General features: G+C 39.4%; 1 protein-coding gene across 1 annotated transcript in view; it reads left to right on the forward strand.

The window, feature by feature from the left end:
• The window catches only part of chd1 (chromodomain helicase DNA binding protein 1), a 40,726-nt gene that overhangs the window by 11,136 nt on the left and 3,839 nt on the right, over positions 1 to 25,751 (forward strand). The window contains exons 8-34 of the mRNA XM_057818373.1: positions 140 to 318; positions 437 to 561; positions 660 to 876; positions 2,461 to 2,550; positions 2,857 to 3,047; positions 3,240 to 3,428; positions 3,499 to 3,661; positions 8,209 to 8,361; positions 8,461 to 8,532; positions 8,630 to 8,779; positions 8,901 to 9,049; positions 9,128 to 9,224; positions 12,265 to 12,360; positions 12,472 to 12,648; positions 12,722 to 12,885; positions 12,962 to 13,003; positions 13,089 to 13,222; positions 13,377 to 13,515; positions 14,221 to 14,371; positions 16,034 to 16,156; positions 16,227 to 16,370; positions 16,449 to 16,751; positions 16,824 to 16,955; positions 17,032 to 17,210; positions 21,846 to 21,945; positions 24,072 to 24,123; positions 24,209 to 24,446. Of these exons, the coding sequence (XP_057674356.1) occupies positions 140 to 318; positions 437 to 561; positions 660 to 876; positions 2,461 to 2,550; positions 2,857 to 3,047; positions 3,240 to 3,428; positions 3,499 to 3,661; positions 8,209 to 8,361; positions 8,461 to 8,532; positions 8,630 to 8,779; positions 8,901 to 9,049; positions 9,128 to 9,224; positions 12,265 to 12,360; positions 12,472 to 12,648; positions 12,722 to 12,885; positions 12,962 to 13,003; positions 13,089 to 13,222; positions 13,377 to 13,515; positions 14,221 to 14,371; positions 16,034 to 16,156; positions 16,227 to 16,370; positions 16,449 to 16,751; positions 16,824 to 16,955; positions 17,032 to 17,210; positions 21,846 to 21,945; positions 24,072 to 24,123; positions 24,209 to 24,446 (3,949 nt within the window). The remainder of the gene's footprint in view (positions 1 to 139; positions 319 to 436; positions 562 to 659; positions 877 to 2,460; positions 2,551 to 2,856; positions 3,048 to 3,239; positions 3,429 to 3,498; positions 3,662 to 8,208; positions 8,362 to 8,460; positions 8,533 to 8,629; positions 8,780 to 8,900; positions 9,050 to 9,127; positions 9,225 to 12,264; positions 12,361 to 12,471; positions 12,649 to 12,721; positions 12,886 to 12,961; positions 13,004 to 13,088; positions 13,223 to 13,376; positions 13,516 to 14,220; positions 14,372 to 16,033; positions 16,157 to 16,226; positions 16,371 to 16,448; positions 16,752 to 16,823; positions 16,956 to 17,031; positions 17,211 to 21,845; positions 21,946 to 24,071; positions 24,124 to 24,208; positions 24,447 to 25,751) is intronic.

Consider the following 25,751-nt stretch of genomic DNA (forward strand, 5'->3'; position numbering starts at 1 on the left):
ATTTTTTTTTACCTTGACACATGATCCGGTCAAAACACGTCGGGTACGATAAGAAAACACTTGGGTGTCAGAAGAAAATAAATATTTTGAGATTGAAGTTGAAGTAGATTTTCATCTGTGTCTGAATATTTTTGAACAGGTCACTCTAACCAGAAGTCAGCTGCTGGTTACCCAGACTACCTGTGCAAGTGGCAGGGATTACCGTATTCAGAATGTAGTTGGGAAGATGGAGCTCTGATTTCCAAGAAGTTCCAGAAATGTATTGATGACTACATGAGCAGAAACCAATCAAAGACCATTCCATCCAGAGATTGCAAGGTATGGAAAAAACTGTTTAAATCTCTTACTTGATGTATTACAGTGTTAAAATGAGTCAAACGTGAATGTAAGTGGTCCTGTTTTTTAGTGTACTCAAACAGCGTCACTTTTTCTTCAGGTGCTGAAACAGAGACCAAGGTTTGCGCCTATGAAGCAGCAGCCCCATTACATAGGAGGTGATGGATTAGAGCTCCGAGACTACCAGTTGGACAGTTTGAACTGGATGGCACACTCGTGGTGCAAGTACGACTCGATCAATCTTGCCTCTCATCAACGTAAGCTAGCGTCTGTGTGTTTTCAATTAACCAAAATGTTTTCTTCTGTTCTGTCGGAATATTTAGAGGCAATAGCTGCATCCTCGCTGATGAGATGGGTTTAGGGAAGACCATCCAGACCATCTCTTTCCTCAACTATTTGTTTAATGAGCACCAGCTTTTTGGGCCTTTCTTGCTTGTTGTACCGCTTTCAACGTTAACCTCATGGCAAAGAGAAATCCAGTTGTGGACACCTCAAATGAATATTGTCGTCTACTTGGGGGATATAAGTAGTAGGAATATGGTAAGATGAATCCTTGGTTGACATACTTCCTTAACTACTGAGCCCCTAAAGGTACATTGACAAAATAAAATAAATTTAAGCAATTAAGGCCAATTGTTGCAATTGGCTAACTTGCATAGCAAAAGTCCGCTAGCTTAAATGCTATTTAATGCTAATTTTTACAACAGTTGGCTAACTTGCATAGCAAAAGTCAGCTAGCTCAAATGCTGTATAATGCTAATGTTTACAACAGTTGGCTAACTTGCATAGCAAAAGTGTGCTAGCTTAAATGCTGTATAATGCTAATGTTTACAAAAATTGGATAACTTGCATAGCAAAAATCTGGTAGCTTAAATGCTACATACAGTGGGGAGAACAAGTATTTGGTACACTGCCAATAAGAAAACCCATTGGCAGTGTATCAAATACTTGTTCTCCCCACTGTAATACTAATGTGTACAACATTTGGCTAACTTGCATAGCAAAAGTCTGCTAGCTTAAATGCTATATAACACTAATGTTTACAATTAGCTAACTTGCATAGCAAAAATCCGTTAGCTTAAATGCTATATAATGCTAATGTTTACAACAATTGGCTAACTTGCATAGCAAACGTCTGCTAGCTAAAATGTTATATAATGCTAATGTTTGCAACAATTGGCTAACTTGCATAGCAAAGGCCACTATGTAAAATGTTATATATTCTAATGTTTGCAACAATTAGCTAACTTGCATAGCAAAAGGCTGCTAGCTTAAATGCTATATAATACTAATGTTTACAACAATTAGCTAACTTGCATGGCAAAAGTCCACTCGCTTAAATACTATATAATGCTAATGTTTACAACAATTGGCTAACTTGCATAGCAAAAGTCTGCTAGCTTGAATGCTATATCATGCTAATAGTTACTAGATAGTTTGTTGTGCACCAGATTGCTTAAATGTATTTTATTTCTATCGATGTCCCTTTAGGGATTCCGTACTTAACTATTTAAGTGGGAAATTGCGACATGCAACATTGCTCACTTTCACAAGCCCGAGCTGCATGGATTACTAATTTGTACCAGAAGATGGCAGACATTTAGTAACTAAGGATGTCTCGATGCTGATTTTTTTACTTTAGATCTGATTTTTTTTCAAAATATATTTTATAATGATATTTTTAGACCAGTAATATTAATGCAAAAAAAAACTTTTTTGTATTAAACCTCTGCTGGTACCTCCTCAAGAATATTACACAATGCTCTGTTACTTTCATTAATTTTTAAAGAGCAGTAGGCTCACTCGGCGGACATATTTGTTGCCTAGTAGTTTGATTTACAGCAGCCAAAGAGCACTATGGTACAGAAAACATGCGATCACCTGATCGGATCCAATCAATCCAATACTGTCCAATACTCCTAAAATTGGGTGCTGATACTGAGTATCAGAACGGGACATTCCTACATGAGGAACCATATTTGCAGCTCCAGCTTGTTAGTTAGCAATGTTGCTTGTTGCAGTGTTGCGACTTTAACGCTTAAAGAGTAAACTTAACAAACATTACCAATGCAGTTATACCATGAAAATTTTAATAACAGAATCAATTCTTTTCCCCATTTGTAGATCAGAACACATGAATGGATGCATGTTCATTCCAAGAGGCTGAAATTCAACATCCTCCTTACCACATATGAGATTCTTCTCAAGGACAAGGCTAGTAGCTATGTCACGTAAACATCTATTAGCAACAGTTCTTTATTTCTAAGTCATCCACACTGTTGTGCACAGCTTATAGTATAATGTATTATGCTAATAGCATAAAAAAAATGCTGTGTCTGAAACATTCCTTTATGAAATATGCTTCCTTTGACTTTTTGTTTCTCTGTAACTTCATATACTTTAACAAATAAATGTATTATTTTTTATTAAAGTGAGGGGAAATTAATTAAAAATGGGGACTTGGATTATTGTTGTTGCTATTGTTAGCATTTAAACTAAACTTGACCAATATGTCTGCAGTCTTTTTTGGGCAGCGTTAATTGGGCATTCATTGGTGTGGATGAGGCACATCGACTGAAGAATGATGACTCGCTCCTCTACAAGACTATGATTGACTTCAAGTCCAACCACAGGCTTCTGATCACGGGAACGCCTTTGCAAAACTCTCTCAAAGAGCTATGGTCCCTGCTGCATTTCATTATGCCCGAAAAGTAGGCAACACCATTTGCTACCTTATAACAGTTTTCAAATTACCCGTCTATTTTTCGAGTAAAGCAAGTAAACAAAACAACTAATTTCTGCATGTAAACATTATATTTACTGCTTATACTTTGTTGATTCTGAGAATGATTAAAATATCTAGCCTTAACTCTCATTTTATTGTATTTTTTTTCCCTTCCAAGATTTCACTCGTGGGAAATGTTTGAGGAGGAACATGGTAAAGGACGGGATTCTGGCTACACCAGTCTGCACAAAGAACTGGAACCTTTTCTTCTACGCAGAGTCAAGAAGGATGTGGAGAAATCTCTCCCTGCCAAAGTGGAGCAGATCCTCCGAGTAGAAATGAGCGCTATCCAGAAACAGTATTACAAGTAAGGACCATAAAAATGTTTAAGTCTGTTAGAAACACTGAACAATTTCCTCTATCTATTGTGAATGTAGATGGATCCTGACCAGGAACTACAAGGCTCTGAGTAAAGGTACCAAAGGCAGTACATCAGGTTTCCTAAACATTATGATGGAGTTGAAGAAGTGCTGTAACCACTGTTACCTGATTAAACCTCCCGAGGACCATGAGTTCCTCAACAGAGCTGAAGCATTGCAGGTTTGATTTTTAGAATTGCATTTTGTTACATTTCAATGCATCTACAGTATATTTAAGCTGCAGTATGTGTTTGCTACTTAGCCTATTAATGGGTTTTATCATCAATTTAGGTCGAAATGATTTTTTTCTTCTAACTTTCTCATAGTGTCTGTAGTAATAGCTGCACTTCAATACAGTACACCACCCCAAAAAAATGTTCAGTCGTTACTAATTCATTCAAAAGTACTTACGTATTTTTTTTATGCTTTTATTACAATGGTCAGATGCGGCGCCAACTGTCTGCATTAAAGTGCTCTAATGACAAACCCGTCCCAGCAGACTAAAAGCCTTTTACTTTGCAAAAGCAAACCGTTTCGGGTACATCATCTTTCCAAATGCTTTCTTGAAAATTCTAACGCCATGTGTGATGCAACAAATGGAACACAGTCAACCTTTATGGATTACTAATTTCCTTCTGCATTCCTGCAATTAACGACAGACGTCCAAGTCATTTAAAAGCGCAATACAGGTAGTCCCCAATTTACGAATGAGTTCTGTTTCTGCGCTGGCCATGTAACCGCTTAAGTTGGAATCAACCCTTTAAATATCTCAAAAACACCCTCTTAATTAAAAAAAAAAAAAAAAAAAAAAAAAAAAAACTATCCATGTATTACAGTGGGATGAAAAAGTATCTGAACCTTTTGGAATTTCTTACATATCTGCATAAAATCATCACCAAATATTAGGGTTGTTCCGATCATGTTTTTTTGCTCCCGATCCGATCGTTTTAGTTTGAGTATCTGCCGATTCCAATATTTCCCGATCCGATTGCTTTTTTTTGCTCCCGATTCAATTCCAATCATTCCCGATAATTTTTCCCGATCATATACATTTTGGCAATGCATTAGGAAAAAAATGAATAAAACTCGGATGAATATACAGTGCTGCTCAAAAGTTTGTGAACCCCCTCAACATTTTGGAATTTTCTATTATTTCAACCTGATTTCCTAATCAATCAATTCAGTAGTTTTTTTTTGTTTTTTTAACAGTTGTGTTGTCGAGACTAAATTAAAAAGAGTTTTCATCAACTGATGTAGGTGCAAAATTGAACTGTTTGGTCACAACCAAAACCGCCATGTCTGGCGAAAAGTCAACACTGCATACCACCAAAAGAACCTTCTCCCAACAGTGAAGCATGGAGGTGGGAATGTCAAGATCTGGGCTTGCTTTTCATCCTCAGGACCTGGACAACTCCACATAGTCCAGGGAATCATGAATTCTGAGGAATATTGTCAAATCCTAGAACATAACCTGACACCATCTGTTTTGAAGTTAAAGCTTGGCAGAAGGTGGATCATGCAACATGATAATGATCCAAAGCATTCCAGCAATACAACCAAGGAATGGCTGAAAAAGAAGAAGATTCGTGTTCTGGACTGGCCCAGTCAAAGTCCTGACCTAAATCCCATTGAAATGCTGTGGCGGGACCTGAAGCGAGCAGTTCATGCCAGACGCCCATCAAACCTCTCTCAACTGACTGCGTTCTGCAAGGAAGAATGGGCAAAAATCCCCCAAAGTAGATGTGAGAGGCTGATTAGTCACTACAGAAACCGTTTGGTTGAGGTAATCTCTGCAAAAGGAGGCGCAATATCCTATTAACTGAAGGGGTTCACATACTTTTGCACACATGATATCTGAGTTTTTCTTAAATCAACCACTTTTGTTAAATAAAGAATGACAATATAACTATTTCTTTTGTTTCAGTCCATTATTTGGAATGTCAGTATTGTGGATTTGGGTATAACTTAACATTTAATAAGGTTATTTTAGTTTTTTTTACAAAAAAATCTGACCATCGCTGTGGGGTTCACAAACTTTCGAGCAGCACTGTATACATTCAACATACAGTACATAAGTACTGTATTCGTTTATTATGACAATAAATCCTCAAGATGGCATTTACATTATTAACATTCCTTCTGTGAGAGGGATCCACGGATAGAAAGACTTGTGACTTTGTATATTGTGACTAAATATTGCCATCTAGTGTATTTGTTGGGCTTTCGGTAAATGATACTGTAGCCATGCCCCAATACATGATGGGAAGTGGAACCATGACTGTGCGTAGTGCTACCAATTGATATATCTTCTATGCGTTGGGAAATAAAATAAGGTGTTAAGAAAAAGATCAATTGCTACATTGTTTCCCATGATATTTCTAATCGGAGGGAGAGGGATTGTAAGGCTTTAGTCAATTAAATTAAACCTCCAAAGGCTGCCAAAGCTCATTCTTATTTTTCGCTGCCTTTTATATCTCTATTTAGGTAAAATGGTGCCATTACAGACTGAGCGCGACAATGCGTGAGTGGGTCGTGTAATGCATGCATTAATTGCGTTAAATATTTTAACGCGATACATTTTTAAAATAACTTATTACCACCGTTATCAGGATAAATTTGATAACCCTACCTTAAGCCTAAACTAAAGACTCTGGATGAGTGTAACATATTATGTCTGTGACGTTAAATACCATTAGAAAACGATTTAATTAAAAAATATATACAGTGGGGAGAACAAGTATTTGATACACTGCCAATGGGTTTTCCCATTGGCAGTGGCCACTGTATATATTAAAAAAAGGCATGGCCGATATTTTTTTGCCGATTCCGGTATTTTGAAAATGACGTGATCGGACCCGATCGATCGGCATCCTGATCGATCTGGACATCTCTACCAAATATGATTTTATCTTTTTCATGATTTTTTCATCTGTGTGATTTTGACAAAGATCAGCTCACATTTGATGATTTTATGCAGAAATTTGAGAAATTCCAAAAGGTTCAGATACTTTTTCACACCAATATATACGTAATTGTACTGTCCTCACCAAGACATTGGAGCCAAATCCTAGTTAGACTGCTAAGCTCCGAAATGAACACGTCAGACATCCGTGTGGTTTGCTGACATTATTAAGCTGCTCATGACATCAACACTTGCAGAATGAAACTAAAATAAAATTAAATCAGTCTAGGGCTGCAGCTATCGAATATTTGAGTAATCGAGTAATCGACTGAAAATTCTATCGATTAATCGAGTAATCGGATAAAACAAATATATTTTTAGGTGAAGAGCAATTATAAATATACATGAGAAAACAAGACATTTCATCTAAACTTGAACCATTTTCAGTCAATCAATGTCTTTATTTTCGATGTATATTGTTGAAAACAGTCAACAATTGCATCTCAGATGTAACTAGAATAAAAAAAGACTAATTCAGTGCTTTCACGCAAAAAACTTTTAGATCTTATTAAAAAAAAATATATATATATATATATATATATATATATATATATATATATATATATATATATATATATATCTTACCTAAAAATGCCGTTATGCTTGATAACACACATCACTTAAAAGTTTGGATTTTTTTCCCACTTGTTTCAATTGAATTTCTCTTTGTGTCAAGCCATTTTTTAAGTTCTAGTCAAGTTTTAAGTTAGTCTAAACTGTAAGTCCTGATAGGATTTTGAGTTTTTGCAGTGTTCAAAATAAATGTATGATACAGGCTGTATTGGAGCACATTAGGGACCAGTGCTATTTGGTGTTTTATCAAGAAATGACTACTGAGCTAAAATTGATAGTTAGCATGATTAAGTTTTTATTTTACACCCTCATCACGCCACAATGCTATGTTATGTTAAAGCCTGTATGTAAGACACGTTAGCCACGCATCGACAGTGGTCATAATTAATTGAAACCTAGCCCTCCGCAGGGCTAACGTTACATGAGCTTGTAGCGACAGTAACGTTAATCTTATTTATTAGCGCTCTACTGCTTTAAGATGGCGGCTGTTTACTAACGCTGCCCAGACGCGGCCGAGTCTGTCATTTCGCATCTAGTTCAACATACATGTGATCTCTATGAGATGCATCAGACGCTACCTGTACCAACGTAGCATCGTGCGGGCTAGTATTTAGCAACGTCGGCGTCGTTTGTGGCGGCTGTTGGCTGCAGTAAGTTTTTTTTTTTTTTTTCCTTCTTCCTCTCTGCACGTGACAGCGCGTTGTCCCGCATTAAAAGTAGTCCGAGCAAAACGTGATGCTTAGAGCTGTCAAAATAAACGATTACTCGAGGTGAATAAAATTACTCGGATCAGTTTTTAAACTCGAGTTACTCGAGTTGCTCGAGTACTCGTTTCAGCTCTAAATCAGCCCCTTCAATAAGGGCAATTCAAATTTGCGTTTACAATTAGCTGCTGATACAGCAATATCTAACAATTAGCATGTATCAGTTAGTGTCTACACATCATCAAAAGCAATCACATAAACTTGCCCCAAGTATTCGACCACAATTGAAAACGCACAATAAACATTAGAAGGGAGACGTACTGCTGTAAACTAAGATGACTTGTTGCGAATGCTCATCTTTCAATTCCATTGATTGGACGTCTAGCGTTGTCAATTGTTATTAATGAGTTAAGATGTATGGATAGGGAGAAAACGTCTTTGCTTATAGCCTGAAATTTAAACGATACGTTTTGGATCTTTTCCTTTCAGCAACTTATCCGCAGCAGTGGCAAGCTGGTGTTATTGGACAAGCTGCTGGTGCGTCTGAAAGAGAGAGGCCACAGAGTTCTTATCTTCTCCCAGATGGTTCGGATGCTGGATATCCTTGCTGATTACCTGAGAAGCCGACAGTTCCTCTTTCAGGTGTCTTTTCACCTCCGTCGCCATAAGAAGCGTTTTAAAAGCATTGATCTGCAATTCCTGGCTATTCTGTCTTTTCTTTCTCTTTGCTGATCCAATTAGCGATTAGATGGCTCTATCAAGGGTGAGATGAGGAAGCAGGCGTTAGATCATTTTAATGCTGATGGCTCAGAGGCAAGTTAAAGTTGTATTAAAAATGTATTCTGAGAAATACATTAATTGAAATAAGGATCTATCATATACCCAAATTTCTTCCTCTTTATGTCCACAGGATTTCTGTTTCCTCTTGTCCACACGGGCTGGTGGACTTGGTATCAATCTGGCTTCGGCTGACACAGTTGTTATCTTCGACTCTGACTGGAACCCCCAAAATGATCTTCAAGCCCAGGCCAGAGCTCACAGAATTGGACAAAAGCGACAAGTAAGCAAATGAGTATACTAGGCTCGGGTGATTAATTAACACTATAACCGAGCAATCGAGTTGTTGGTCAGATGGCACGGTAAAATTCATTATAGTTATCTATAACTGTTTCTCCTTCCAGGTGAACATCTACCGTTTGGTGACAAAGGGTTCAGTGGAAGAGGAAATAATAGAGCGAGCAAAGAAGAAGATGGTGCTGGATCACCTTGTCATTCAGAGGATGGACACGACAGGAAAAACGGTTCTCCACACGGGCACTGCTCCCTCAAGGTAAGCCACACTTGAGAATATCTTGCTGTTTGACATGTCAGAGAAATCTGAATTTTCATATCATTTTGTTATATGCAGTTCAGCACCATTCAACAAGGAAGAGTTGTCTGCAATCTTGAAATTTGGTGCTGAGGAGCTTTTTAAAGAGCCAGAAGGCGAAGAGCAGGAGCCCCAGGTAAAGAAAGAAAAAAAGAAAACAGAACTGGGCAATTACATTATTTTAATCGTGATTAATAGCATGAGCTCCTTAAATAATCGCCTCATTTTGCACAAAATGGATTCAGAAGTAGTATATTGTGCAGTTAATATCTTGAATGTACTGCCATACGAATGAAAGTGCCGTGGCATTTATTGGGCAACACTTTGAACTAGAATTGTCCCATATTGACCTTTAAACAGTTATCCAAATATTGTCCAACTCCAAAAGTTCGATATCAAACCGTTAGAGGTAGAGTTGTTTATTATGCCAGTGCTTCTCAATTATTTTCTATTACGCCCCCCAATTCTCTGCTGCCACTGTAAATGGTATCATATGTCTACAAAATAATTATTTTTATAAGCTCTTTATAACATTGTGTCCTTTTTTTATATTAAAGGAAAACAAACAACTTCAACTTAGAATAAAGTATAACAGAGGTTAGCATATACTGCGCATCAATAGGTTACTGTAAACGTAAAATACTTATAGACATATATTTCCGAGGCAGAACCGTAGCAGAAAGCACTCACGAATGTCAATGCGACCAATATACACAGCACTGTGCAAGTAAATAAATACCTTGTGAGTCAAACTGGGTCACAAAATAGATGCAGTGAATTATTTTGACTGACAGGTGGCAGCCACGCACTTCAAAATGTCAACTGGTTTCCCACACTGGCGCATATAGACAGCACAGACGTATTGTTATGCAAATTACAAATTAGAATGTATCTTGAAATTTAAAAAAAAAAAAATCTCATTTGCAAGGCGTGGCGGCTTATGTTTTAGTGTGGCGGTGCGCCACAATCTTCCGTGTGTTGGGGAAACCTTCCATACAATCATTAGTGTTGGCAATGTTTCCAGGATAAACTTATTAAAACTTACCATTGCATGTCAATAATTGCAGTATGAACGGCAACATTTGTAATCCAGCAGCTCTGCAGGGAGCAGGCTGTCTAGGCAAGCAGGGCGGAGTGATATCACATTGTTTTTTTGCCACAGCTGATTTTTTTATTTATATGTTATTATTATTATTATTATTATTATTATTTTATTTTATTTTATTTTTTTTTTTTTTTTTTTTTGTGGGAATGAAAGGGACTCCACAGTAGACTGAGCATGAGTGGCTTAAGCACTCCTCTCTATTGTGGACATATTACAGATCTAAAAAAAAAAGTCCTATAGAATGAAATGAATGACAGCAGTTTGGTGTGACGTTGTTTTGGCCGCATGGGTATTTCGAACAATGATCTGCATTTTGGATTTATTTGACTTCCGTTAGATCTGTTGATATTGTTTTTAATTGGCATGCTAAGCAGGCACCATTGACTCGTGCTAGCTAGGGCACTCCGGAGCCCTGAAACTAACAAATAACTGACAAACGGCACAGAAATTGTTGAAATCAACTCCCCTGACTACTGTAATTTTCGGACTGTAAGCCACTACTTTTTCCCCCTCATTTTGAATCCTACGGCTTATAGTCCAGAGCGGTTTATTGTAGAGGTGCATGATAATTATTGGTCTGATAATTATCGGTCCGATAATAGGAAATATGACGTCATCCCAATAAAACCAATAACATTATATGTTATCGGGCCTATTAATTTTGGCACGGTGTCGATGGATTGGGATGTGTGCGTTTGTTTCCACTCCTGTTTTGCCAGTATGCAAAGTTTTGTTACTGTTCTAGAGGGCCTTATTTTTCCATCATTGAGTGATGAACCTTACTATGGCAATTAGCAAATGTTAGCATTTTACAGTTATTGAGAGGCATTTTGGTTATTGATAAGCTTGCTGTCCTATAATTGCCAGGATAAGAAAGTTGTTTCATGTACCAAGACGACAAAAGTCACCTTTCCTGTTGCACCAAATGTTTTATCTGCTGACAAAGCACCTTTTGGGTTTATGCTTGTTTTAGTTCTGTGCTTATTGTTCAAAGGAACACATCGTCAATGATATTGACTGATTGATTGTGATTGACTCAAATTATATTTATTTGAAAAAATTAATATGGGCACTTTATTTGAAGTCAAAACTGTTCTTGTCTTTGTTTTGTGCATTATAATAATGTTCATGTCATCATGAAAATTCTGGTTGGTATCGGTTATCGTATCGGTATTGGCCTCACGGAGCAGGAAGTTAGCGATATCGGTATCGGTTTCAAAAATGGATATCGTGCACCTGTAGTTTATTTGTTGATTTATTTTGGTTAATAGGTAACACTTTATTTGACAGCGGTGTCATAAGACTGCTGTAAGACCTTCATAATTATGACACTATCATGGGCATTAATGAATGCTTGTATGATCCGGCAAATTATGTCACTAACTCCATTTACGTCACGGTCAGATCTTTTGCATCCATTCAAAAGTGAGATCATTTGCCGGATGACACAAAATTATATGTCATAAGCATTTGTTCATGCTCAGGGCAGGTTCATGCCGTAATTATGACGGTCAAATAAAGTGTTACCAAATACCATAGCTAGCAATTCATGAAATAACTGGAACAGTAACTGAAGAAATGATTACCACAGAACATGAATTATGATTATTTACATCTGTAGTGCTGCAATGCATGCTAGGAGGCATGTTGGATGACAACAGTGTTGACAGCAGGTGGTAGCAGAGGTTGACTGTCTGCCCCAAGGGAGCAGTGATGGCCAAGTGAAGCTTCTTGAAGCAAAGTCATGGTGGTTCATTTGGTCTTAGACAGTCTTATGATGCTGCTGTCAAATAAAGTTTTACCGGTTAATATTTTTTGGTGTAAATATCCCATTAGGACAACTGCGGCTTATAGTCCAGTGCGGCTTATATATGAACACATGCCATTTTCGTGTCAAATTTTACAGGAGGCGGCTTATGGAACTCTCCAAAGGGACAAATAAAGTTTATTGGATTGAACTGAATATTAATAAACATCTTAATGTCTTCTTTTGTGGCTCTGCTGTTAATGCGTGATTGAAATAACTAACTGCTTTGATTAGTGAGTTAACTCAAGAGTTGCTGTTCTGTAGGAAATGGATATTGACGAGATTCTCAAAAGAGCTGAGACCAGAGAGAATGATCCCGGACCTTCCACGGTGGGAGAAGAACTGCTATCTCAGTTCAAGGTGAAATTTTAAGAATTGTTTTTCTCGTCAGCAATGTCTGCCAGGTGCTAGCATGAACCTTTCTTTCAAGTTAGCATCTGCTAAATGGGTGTGGTTCTTTGGCCCGTGCAGGTTGCAAACTTTAGCATGATGGAAGAAGAGGAAATAGACATGGACTCTGAGCGTAGCCAGCGGAGTTGGGATAGCATCATTCCTGAGGAACAGCGGCGGAGGATGGAGGAGGAGGAGCGACAGAAGGAGCTGGAGGAGATCTACATGCTGCCGCGGATGAGGAATTGTGCCAAACAGGTCATTAGTAAAACCTCAGTTCAACAGGTTGTTTATTTTGCATACACGACATTTATATTTGTGGTTTTAACAGATAAGCTTTAATGCCGGTGAAGGCAGAAGACAAGGCAGGAGCAGAAGATACTCGGGGTCCGACAGTGACTCTCACTCAGATCGAAAGAGGCCAAAGAAACGAGGTCGGCCTCGGACCATTCCACGGGAAAATATCAAGGGTTTCAGTGACGCCGAGATCCGAAGGTGACTGACAACTTCCCATTTGAGTGTATGGCCTGTTTCCACACGCTTGTCAATATTTATTTGAACTTTTTATCAGGTTTGTCAAAAGTTACAAGAAATTTGGGGGACCACTGGAACGGTGAGTGAAAAAATTATGGCATATCAAGATTTATTCTTGATGCATTGCACTCTTGAACATTTCTTCTCCAATTTTGTAAATTCAGGTTGGACGCCATAGCTCGTGATGCAGAACTCGTAGATAAGTCTGAACACGACCTCAAACGTTTGGCTGAAACTGTTCATAACGGCTGTGTGCGAACGCTAAGGGAAAATCCTTGTGGACCGGAAAAAGCTTCTGGTAATTAAAGAACTCATTATGATCAAGGGAACATTGCCTTTTAGCTACTAATGCTAGTTCCTACTCGACTACTACTACTCTACTAGTTTTACTACAAGACTATTTGCCGTGGGTTTGCAGGATACTAATTTGTCTAAATGTTTTCTTTCACTAGGAGGCAGGAGAGGGAAAGTAAAAGGACCCACATTTAGGATCTCTGGTGTTCAAGTCAACGCCAAGCTTGTTATTTCTCATGAGGAAGAGCTGGCTCCACTTCACAAAGCCATTCCTGCAGACCCAGAGGAGAGGAAAAAGTGTGTTTAAAAAATAAAAAAAAAAAGCTAAAATATTGTCATTTTGCAAATATAAACTATAGGGGAAAATCTTCCGGTTGTACAGATCAACTACAATGGTATGAAAAAGTATCTGAACCTTTTGGAATTTGTCACATTTCTGCATAGAATCATCATCAAATGTGATATATTTGACAAAATCACACAGATGAAAAAAAATGTCTGCTATAACTAAAACCACCCAAACATTTGTAGGTTTTCATATTTTACTATCGAGAAGAATGGGCCAAGATTAGTCCTGATCGATGTGCCAGACTGATCCGCAGCTACAGGAAGTGTCTGGTTGAAGTTATTGCTGCCAAAGGGGGGCCACAAAATATTAAATGTGATGGTTCACTTATTTTCCCCATTCTGTCATTGTTTGCATACTATAGTCATTAAAATATGACAACCTAAAAATGTTTGGGTGGTTTTAGTTAAAGCGGACGGTTTTTTTCCCCCATCTGTTTGATTTTGACGAAGATCAGATCACATTTGATGATTTTATGCAGAAATTGGAGAAATTCCAAAAGGTTCAGATACTTTTTTTTTTATACCACTGTAAATAATTGTATACCATTGAAATGATAATAATGCCTCGTTGGATTTTGCACTAACCGGACAAATCCGTTTGTAGAGACATTCGTAAGTAGAGGGTGCTTTGCTGAATTTTTCTGTTGTTCTTAGGTATATGATTCCATGCCACTCAAAAGCAGCGCACTTTGACCTCGAGTGGGGGAAAGAGGATGACTCCAGCCTGCTAATCGGAATCTATGAATACGGTTACGGCAGCTGGGAGATGATTAAAATGGACCCAGACCTCAATCTAACACACAAGGTGAGTTCTGAGCAGTGTTGTTTTTGTTTTGTTTTGTTTTTTTGGTTGTATTTTTGTATAAAAATTTGACTTTCTGAACAGCTTTATAAAACAGAAGACAAAATAATAGACCTGGTGGCAATACGCAATACAGTACACGTGAGCAAACACGGCTAGGATTCATTCTGACAAAGTGTCACGAGCAATAAGCCAAAAATGTCATGCACCACGAACATCTGCTAGAAACTACTCAGCATGCTTGTCTCGTCAGACGTAAACCAGCAAACGACTTGGTTTTTAGTCATTTAAAATGTGTGTTTAGCTGATTATTGTTACATTATTGTAATAAAAAAAGGGGTCGTCAACAAAATATAATGAAAACAACACTGGTTCGGGTTGTCTTGCACACCTTTGATGTCAATAATGTAAATAAGATGGGGTTTTTTTCTTGTCTGATGGTTCAGTGCCAGACTTTTTTTTTTTTTTTTTTAAAGCCATTTACTTGCAGAAAAATGGAACTTAATGCCATGAATTATCATGCAGGGAAGTCACCAGCGTGACATCACAAGCGCAAATCAGCATTTTACATTTTTTAAAGGGAACCACGGACAGAAAGCCTTCTTAAAAGATAAATGTTACTATGAGTTCTGATAATTTGGTATTCAAACCCCTCTTAATGTTTTAGTTTTTAACTAGTAGGTCGCCATTGTTGTTGACGACGCAATGCACTCTGGGCGGTGACATCACTGGGCAGCGCTGCCGTACCTCTACAGTGTCAGACTACATAAACATGTCGCAGAAAAGTGATGAGCAGGACACCACTGTTAATATTTCACAAACCAAGCAGGAAAAGCAATTAAATGAAGGTCTCCAGCGCGTTTTCCGTGCAACAGACGAGAGCGTAGACCACATGACTATACTTCTGCGTGACGTTGGAGTCATGATTTTCCTTATAAAGAAATCGCAACCCATATGCGTTGTCTGTCTGTGCGGTAAAACCTGAAAGGGAAACCTAACTGAAAAAAAAAGTGCTGCTGGCTTGACCACGGAATTACAAAACGCGACTCTTTTCAGACAGGAATCCGACAACAATAGCATAGGGATTGCGTAAAACGGTTTATTGAACACAAAAACAAAACGCGATTGAGAAAAGCGAGAGACAAAAAGGGTCTGCGACAGTAGGTCGGGATCAAAACAAAACAAAAAAACCGAGGGAAAACTGCGGTGAGAGGTAGACAAACGTAAAAAACAAGGCAATGATGCAACTAGCAACGAAGGGATATATAAACTTTCAAATGGCAGCAAGTCAAAATCTTGGCAAGCCGCCTAGGATCGGTTATAAGACACTGCTGATGAACTGGAATTGGATGCAGGTACGACATTGAGAACTCGTTCCACAGCTCTGTAACAAAACAATCTGACCAGCAGCAGAATGTGACAAAATCATGCCAGTCCTCATACTAGCTTTGCTTGCTAGCTTCTCCCAGTCCAGCCCAACCGCGTTATCATCCCTAACTTGCATTGTGCGCGTAAAATATGGCACCCCCGTATTTCAAAACATGTAGATATTATAGATTTTAAAATGAATGGCATTAATATGTGTTTCTAACAACATATTTTAGTAAAGGAAAACAAGTGTCTTATTAGAGCCTACAAGTCTTTCATATCAATGATCTGTTTCAGCTGCTACCAGATGACCCTGATAAGAAACCCCAGGCCAAACAGCTACAGACCAGAGCAGACTACCTCATCAAGTTGCTGAGCAAGGACCTCGCCAAAAAAGAAGCTCAGAAACAAGGAGGAACAGTATGTTGCACATTTGTTTTCTCTTCATGTATTTGTGAATTCTTTGGATTAACACGACTTTTATTTGAAGGCAAATTCTCGGAAGAGGAAGCCAAGAAGCAAAAAGAGAGAAACTCTGAAGCCAACTCCGATAGACGAGATGATTAAGAGCGCTTCGTCGGATCCCCCGTCGGACAAACGGTCTGACGATGAGGATGAAATCGAGGAGGAAAAGGTACTTTGAAAATCCGCCGGTATGTTTGACTCGGTGATGAAAGCGCTCGAGTTGATGCGGGACCGTCAACTATTACAGGAGGAGACGCCGGCGAAGGCTCCGAGCAGACGAAGCAGAGATCCAATAAAGGAAGAGAATCAGGACGAAGAGGAAGATGAGGAGGAGGAAGATGAGGACGACGACGAGGAAGATGAGGAGGATGCCCAACACGACGATGGCTCTTCATCTGGTGAAAGGGAGTATCATGAGGATGTTAAGATAGAAGGCAAAAAGGAGCAAAAAGAAGACATCTGGGACAGTAAAGAATCAAAGGAGCCAAAAGAGAAAAAAGAAGTCAAACCTTTAGAAGTGGTCCACAAACAGGAGGACGACACGGAAGAGGTGAGCCCAGTTGAATGAGAAACTTCACAAAAGGCACAAGTTAAAACTCTGTTTGACTTCATCTTCCAACAGGCCGAAAGCAAAGCTGAGGTCAGAGAACGAATAAAGAAAGCTCCTGATCTACCGGTCCATATAATGGCAAGTGGAGATAATTTTCCAATATCTGAGGAATCTGAAGAACTCGACCAGAAAACCTTTAGCGTGGTATGTTCAAAACTTTTCTGAACGCCAACAACAACGAGCCAATTGATGAGTTAATCGTAAACATTGTTGTTTGCAGTGTAAGGAGAGGATGCGGCCTGTAAAAGCGGCGCTTAAGCAGCTGGACCGACCGGAGAAGGGACTATCTGAACGGGAGCAGCTCGAGCATACGAGGCAATGTCTCATCAAGATTGGTGACCACATCACCGAGTGTCTCAAGGAGTATTCCAATCCTGACCTCATCAAACAGTGGAGAAAGTAAGAAGGATTTCTCAACAACAGAGTATTTGGTCTTTCTCAAAATGAATCATTTGTTGAATAGGGCAAGTGACTATTATTCTGATTCAATTTATTTCGGGCCATTCGGCGGAGTCAAAACCCAGACCACAATCCTATAGAGAATTTGCGGCTGGAATTGAAAAGGGCTGTTCATGCCCGATACCTGCGCAAGTATCCATACATTCATCATCTACCGCTTAGTCCGGGGTTGGGTCGTGGAGGCAGCAGCTTTAGCAGGGAAGCCCAGACTTCCCTCTCCCCATCCACTTCAACCAGCTCTTCCGGCGGGATCCCAAGGCGTTCCCAGGCCAGCCGAGAGACAGTCTCTCCAGCATGTCCTGGGTCGTCCCCAGGGCCTCCCGCCGGTGTTACATGCCCCGAACACCCCGTCAAGGAGGTGTCCAGGAGGCATCCGAACCAGATGCCCAAGCCACCTCAGCTGGCTCCTCTCTACGCGGAGGAGTACCGGCTCGACACAGAGTCTCTCCCGGATGACCGAACTTCTGACCCTATCTCTAAGGGAGAGCCTTGACACCCTGCGGAGGAAACTCATTTTGGCCGCATGCATCTGGGATCTTGTTCTTTCGGTCACACAGCTCGGGACCATAGGTGAGGCTAGGAACATGGATCGACTGGTAGATCGAGAGCTCCTTCTTCACTACGGACCGGCGCAGAGTCCGCATCACTGAAGACGCTGCACCGATCCGCCTGTCGATCTACCCTCACTCATAAACAAGACCGCGAGATACTTGAACTCCTCCACTTGGGGCAGGATCTCATCCCCGACCTGGAGAGGGCACACCACCCTTTTACGACTGAGGACCATGGTGTCGGCTTTGGAGGTGCCAATGATCCTATCTTGTCTGGGGCTTTATGCCCCAGGCAGGGTCACCCCTGGCAACAGGTCCTAGGTGAGGGACTAGACAAAGCATGACTCCAAAGACTCCCTATAATAATGAACACAAATAGTCAGTTTTCCCTTGCCTGGACGTGGGTTTACCTGGGCCCCCCTCTGGAGCCAGGCCTGGAGGTGGGGCTCGAAGGTGAGCGTCTGGTGGCCGGGCCAGTTCCCATGGAGCCTGGCCGGGCACAGCCCGAAAAGGAAACATGGTTCCCCTTTGACATGGGCTCACCACCTGTGGGAGGGGCCCAACGGGGTCGGGTGCGTAGGGTGTTGGACGGCAGCTAAAGGTAGGGGCCTGGGCAGTCCGACCCCCAGCTACAGAAACCAACTCTTTACAAAGTATTTTCCAATAAATTTTTGTTGTAAAAATTAGAGATAGACTGATATATCGGGCCGATATTTGGAAATTTGACGTATACTGGTATCGGCCTTTTTCTTAATCCGACCGGTCGATATGAAAACGTCAATTTAAAACTAGGGATAGGGCCCAGGAATCACACCATTTTTCAGAGGATGGCAATCGGGCGAAAAGGATCAAGTTTTTAATGAAGAAAAATATATTTGTTTTTCAGCTTCATGCTTGTACAGTCTCACTCTCCTTCTTGCTGCTTTTCTTGGTCAGCAGTGCACTGCGAGTTTTGCTTGTTAAAGTTAACGTTGATTGACAGTCGTTGAAGCTTTGATCTCGCCAGAGAAGCTTGGAAGCGCTACCTTCAAAGACGCCGAAAATGTTAATCATCGTTTAGCTTGCTAAAAACTCTAGCGTGCTGTGGCAACTCATTGTGTGCGGCCGTTCGTCAGCTATGACGATAACGAAAATATTTCTTCAACAAACAATTTTTCATCACGATGACACACTGAAAATGTGTCTTGGGAGACTAAAACATAACGGGATGGATGCCAGTTGTTGTCTGACGACATTAGAACAAGATAAATTCACCATACTTTCCGTCATAAATTAACTTATGTGTAGTAAGCACACATTCAGCAGTGTTTGGTCGTGTCACTAATGTGTGACGTGCTGCGCCTTCTCCCCCACACCCCACACAAACGCTTAAACGTGTGCCCTTTCCAGGCTCCTTTTGTGAAACATATGTGTCAGGTGCTGCTTGGTAAATTTTTGCTTTCTTATCTTGGCTAGATATGCCATATTGCTTTAGCCTTTAAAGGTCTGTGCTGAGTGATCATCACACACTAAACTAATTTGTAGTGTTAGCATAGTGTTCGCATTAGCATTTAGCGTGGTGACTTGGTGTCTTCTTGAACTCTTGGAAAGCATTTTACATACATTTTGTGGTGTCCAGCTGAGTTTAATTCATTGCGAATAACGGTCTGTTTTCCTGCTGAGTGTGTATTATCACCATGAAAATGGTGATTTACTTGTAGACTACAATTATGTGCCCCTATGTCATGTTCATTCGAAATTTTTGGAAACATTTATTCATGATTCTAAAACGACGAAAACATTTTGAGAATTGTCGACTAAAACTAGACGAAATGTGAGTTTTCATTGACTAAAACTAAACGACGACGAATACATTTTGAAATGACTAAAATATGACTAAGATTAATAAGTATTTTTGTTCTAAAGACTATGACGAAAATTAAAATGGCTGCCAAAAACAGAACTGTTACCAGAGAAGCTTGGAAGTGCTACCTTCAAAGACGCCGAATGTGTTAATCCTTGTTTAGCTTGTTTAACTCCAGTGTGCTGTGGCAACTCATTGTGTGTGTGCGCGCGGCTGCTCTCAGCAGTGAGCGGATTTGACTGGACTCACTCGGTAAAGCATTTTTCCACGTTATTCCTGTTTGAAAATAATTCACATTATGAAGGCGGCACGGTGGGACTGTAACAAGTTAGACTTAAAGTGCATGTGACACGAAAAAGCATGTTTATTTCATAATACACGTGGTATTTTATGCTCCTGAATGATATGGACCGCTTGGATGTGTGTGGAAGCGATCGCTATATTTATTTAGTTTTTTTAATCCCGCGCCATGAAAATGAGTGACTTCCGGCATGGGTCTTGCATTGAGGAGGAGGGCACTGTGACGTGTACGGCTGAAGATGTCCTATTCACTACAGCCGTACTGTTGTGTATGAGGACGAAGGATTCAGCTGATTTTGCGGATTAATACGTTTATTTTTCGCACCACGCCAGCCAAACGGCTGCAGAAAAATCTTGCTTTATGAGGGAGAGGCATATGCGCCTTTTTGCAATTTCAAAAGGTTCCCATTCACCGTGGATATTGGCCAAAACAAGCCCTACTATTGGATTTACAAGGAAGTGAGTAAACATCTTGTTTTGTATTATGTCAAATACGAATACAGCGATTACAAAGTAAACACTACAAACTTTCTTTAAATAAAGGACTACTTACGTTTGATCATTGATGGGCATGTAAAAAGCTCTCCTCATGCACATTAGCTGAACGTTAGCTGCACAACAACTGGAGCTGCCCTCCTCCGGGGAACGAGCTATAAATTGCTCTCCGCCGGGCGGTTTGCCGGTCCGCGAAGACAATCGACAACCCGCTCGTCATGTCAAATAATCCGGGCTAGTTATGTGTGATTTTCTGCTTCGAAGACTTTGAAACATCACTCGGTTTGGGTTAGCATGCCGGCTAGCTGTCACGCCTCTTGGTTTGTTTACATCCTCCGAAGCCGGGGAAGGGAAATGACATATGTCCGATTTAGGTGTCATAAAATATTGTTCGGGAGGTGCGACAGTAAAGGTGAAGTCGACAGTTTTGACCATTATGGAGTAATTTTGCCATGTCGTCCTGAATAAGTGCATTTTTATGATTTCATATTCCATTTAGCACAAGACTGTATTTGTCATGACCATGCCATTTATTTAGCAATTGGGGGAAATACTTGGATAAAAAGAATATCCTGTAAAAATATTGGAGTAGAGAGACTGAAACAATGACATTTCGCGGCTCTCTTCGTCGCGTTTTCCTCATTCTGAATAATTCCCCTTCAATGGGCTGAATAGTAAAACCGATGATCCCAGTCTACCGCTGACGTCATCCACCTGTTGGGGACGCTAAAGCCCTATAATGGTAGGCGTGGCTAACCGGCAGATTAAAAGACTCATTTCTCGTCATCTGCTCTTTGCGAAATTGTTGTATATAGTCGAATCGTCTCAAAATATGATTCTAATTCACATAATAATCTTATTTAAGACTTTTTTTTCTCCTGTCGTATGCTCTTTAAACTTTGGAACAAGGGTTTTTTCATGAGAGCAATTTCTAATCTAGGAAATTTAGACACTTCTAGAGCTATTATTTTTTTATTTGTGTGATTAAATAAACCTGCTTTTAAGCATTTTAATGAAGTTCATTGTTTGCATTATTCAAATTATTTTTACGCCATTTTATTTATTTTTTTTACACTTTTACTGCAAATGTATATCGGCTGCAAAAATCGGTTAACCTCTAACTACTAACAATCGGTATCGGTACTGGAAAAACTCATATCGGTCAATCTCTAGTAAAAATGCCAAATTGTTTTGACAAACTGATTGATGATTGATTTACGAATGCAATAAAAGGGGAAAACATCCAAGTGCGTGAATACTATGATAGGGACTGTATGTATCGCACAAAATGACACATTTTCTACCACTATTACGATTGCGAATGTTGTTTTAATGAGGCATCTAAAGCCCTTCATGTTCGGTGCTAATATTGTTTTTCTTTTACAGAAACCTGTGGATATTTGTTTCGAAATTCACTGAATTTGACGCCAGGAAACTGCATAAATTATACAAACACGCCATCAAGAAAAGGCAAGAAAATGCTCAGGTACGTACCATAACCATCAAATATTCAATTGACACTTTTCAATTTATCAAATTAATTCATCTGCTATTTCAACTAGTCATGCATGAATTTAATTGCAAATTTGCATTTTTGGTTGTTCACAATCCTTTTTTTGGAACCGCCAACTGACATGAAAACTAATGAAATTTTTTAAACCAGTGCTGCGACAATTAATCGATTAACTTAAGTAATTCGATTAGAAAAAAAAAGCTTCGAATCAAATTTTGCTGCTTTGAATACTCATGTAATTAGAGTGGTCTTGTAATGGTTAGTTTTGAAAGGGTTTGCATTTAGTTTGATTTGGCAGTGAATGTCATAACTCATGAAACATGGCTGAATCCAGCTGCTCCCTGTTAAGACCAACTTAAGGCAAGTTTTTGAGCTAATGTTTTTTTAATGCATTCGTAATTTAGTTTAGAGGTGTATTTAGCTGTTGTTTTTTTGTGGGAATATGTGTTTGAACGATTTGTTGAGAGCATGTTTTAAAAACGCTGGCATTTTTTAGCATTTAAGCTAGCTGACTGTAGCTATACAATTGTTCTTTTGGTGCACTTAGATCCTCATTCTTTGTTTTTTATACCATTCGAGGCTTAACTCAGGTATTTTAATTTATTTTTAAATGAAAGTGCAATTGTGCATAGTTTGAAGAAACACTCAGGAATTTTATTTTGAAAGTACAATCTTAGCAAGCTTTTGTTTTGCATCGCTAAATTTTATTCTGCAACGCATTAAATGTTCCTAATCCGATTACTCGATTATTCGAACTAGAGCTGTCCCGACTAGTCGACATAGTCGACGTCATCGATGACGTAAATCCTCGTCGACGGTTAATGAAGGGTTAAAAATATATATGCGTGGAGATTTCAGAATGTCGACGCTCTGTATGCAAGCGGGGAAAGCGGCACAAAGCCAAAAAAGCGCACCAGAGTGTCCAAAACATTGACTTATTTCAAAGAAACAAAGGACGGTACACTCTTGTGTCCTGTCTCTTCAATGCCAAGCTTGGCTGCATGTCGGCCGTGAATAAACACCTAAAGCGCCGTCACCCAGTTTGTAAGTCCATCTAACTATCTAACGACATGTTTTATTGAAGTTGCTAAGCTTTTCACGATATGCAATTTATCGCACGGCAAATAAAAATGAGGGCGGTAATTTTCACGGCTGCCTTTTATCGCTGCGCACATGCGCGCGTGCATACATTGGTGCGTGCGTGCTGATGGCATATGAGACTCCAGTTCCTTTCTCTTATCAACACGCTGTAGAATTAAAGTTCAGACATACAAAATAAGAAAACACATCTATATTAAACACTGTAACATTAGCACTGCTACACTGAGGTGAATGGGGGGAAAAAGGCAACTTACTTTAGCCTGCCATAAAACATTGGCAGTTGTCTCGTGAAAGCAAACTTGCGGTTAAAAGGTGACACTTCTGACATGAAAAATCGCTGGTTAACAGCATTTGCAAACTTGCCAAAAAAATGACCAAAAAAATCTATTACTGACACTACATGCAATGACAAAAAGTGCTTTTTTTGCAGCATGTAAAGCTGAAGTTAGCGGTTTAGCGAACGTACTTCCGGTGAACATTTCAAAATAAAAGCATGTCATGTTCATCATATAAATAGCGATTTCTGGAGTTAATCCCACATACTTCAGAATTCTGATTCTACACTAAGCCTTTAAAATGACACCCTTTATGAAAAATCTATTAACGTGTTTATTTGTACTTTATTAAATAAATGTAAGTGTTCCAATATGTTTTTGTGAATTGATAAGCGTCAACAAAAATTTCATTTTCACAATTTTTTTATTATTAGATTAGTCTACTAATCGTAAAAATAGTCTGCTGACTAATCGGGAGAAAATTAGTCGTTTGGGACAGCCCTAATTCGAACTAACTAGTTGATAGATTAATCAGCTACTAAAATAATTCATAGCTGCAGAGCTAGTTTAAACTACAAATCAGAATGTATATGAATGTCATTGTAATTAGCTGGAGCAAGCCATTTCTACATCATGTGTGATATTTTTTAATTCAGATAATCTTCCAAAAATTAGAAGCACTTTTTTAATCAATCCATGATTGTGTTTGTTATTTGTAAACAGGCAATGGAGCAAAACACCAGGAATTCAAACCCAATCGGTTTTAAAAACACAGGTAATTTCTCCATTTTACGTTCAGCGTGAGCTCACTTTGTCACCGCTTTCCTCTTGACTAATAATTTTGTACCTTTTATCTCAAGATATCGAACGTCTGAGAGACAACTCCCACCAGGACGACAGCAGCAGGGACAGTTACAGCTCCGACAGGCACCAGCCCTCTGCTCGTTTCCACGACGGCAGCAAGGAGAGGCACTCCGCGGAGGCCCACAGGAAGCCCGCCGGAGAGTCGCGAAAGCGGCCGTACTCCACGTTCAGCAACGGCAAAGACCACAGAGACAACTACAGACCCGACAGCAGGGATCGAGACAGGCACGACAGGTGAGCGGGTAAAAATCCATTCGAGATTGAAGTTTTTAAAAATAAACCTTCTCTCTTCTGATTTTCTGCTCATAAAAGGGAATAACTATTAAAGGGCAAGTGTAACTTTCCAAATATAAATGTGTTCATCAAAACAACCATGACATTTTTAACGCGTAACTGCGAGGATAATTTGCGTTTTTTTTTTTTTTTTTAACTGATTACTAAGGATGTAACGGTACATGTATTTGTATTGAACCGTTTCGGTACGTGGTGCTCGGTTCGGAACGATGGCGTACCGAATGAGTTTCTGACGTAATGTAACCCTTACTTTTCGAGGCTGTGAGTCAATCGGGTTACAGTTTCTTTGTGTAGATTATATTTACTCAGTCTTCTCTACTATAATGAGGACCATCACGGTAGGACAGTGTATAACCCAGAAACGTCAACGGCGCGACAACGTGGCTGCCACGAGAACGCAGTAAAACGCGGGAGTTAAAGTCAATCAGCCAATGCACACCAGTTGCAGTGTTAGACACGTCCCAGAAGCGGCTCAACACGACGCACGCGAAAAGAACGGGAGAACTTATTATTTGACGCAAGACTCGATCCTCCTCCGTCATTACTACTACCGGTAGCTTGGATCGGGCAGACCGGAAGTCACTCGTATAAAAATACGGTGGATCCGGTCTATTTTCAAACTAATATGCAATCGTAACCCACTTTTTGAGTCCATCAGATCTCTTGAGTGGTAGATCGGGGCACAGTTGACTTGTCTTTCTTGATTTACTGCTGTCTTCTCTGCTATAATAATAATCAACACGGCCCCGTGTTCAATACAAAACCCTCCTACCACAACAAAACAAGTAGGAACTAATATTCAAATAGGAACTAAAGTTATACAACAAAAAATATACAATATAAAAGAATACTGCAAAACTGTAAAATATAAACACATAATAAAATAAATAATAGCCCATTTAAATTGAAATGAGCTAAAACACCTGTAATAAAAAATTAAGAATAATACACAGATCCTGCCTACATAATTAAATTTATTAATTTCTGTGTGGCGCTTTAACTTGAGAAAATCCACCAATAAAGCTTTTGAAAACCGTTCATAAGAAAAAAATGATTCATTGAGGCATTTCATTTGTAAAATACATGTTAAAATCTTTGTCATTGGGATTGCTTTTCTCTTTAGCACAGGACTTTTTCCTCTTTCTTTCATAAGAAAGCTGATCGATACGCGGGGTCTGAAACGCAAATTGTTGTTTGATTAGCTTTAAATACCCGCTACTTTTTGAGCGGAATTCTAGCTTTGTA

The sequence above is a fragment of the Corythoichthys intestinalis genome, chromosome 17 (assembly GCF_030265065.1).
Source record: "Corythoichthys intestinalis isolate RoL2023-P3 chromosome 17, ASM3026506v1, whole genome shotgun sequence".
Classification (NCBI taxonomy): Eukaryota; Metazoa; Chordata; class Actinopteri; order Syngnathiformes; family Syngnathidae; genus Corythoichthys; species Corythoichthys intestinalis.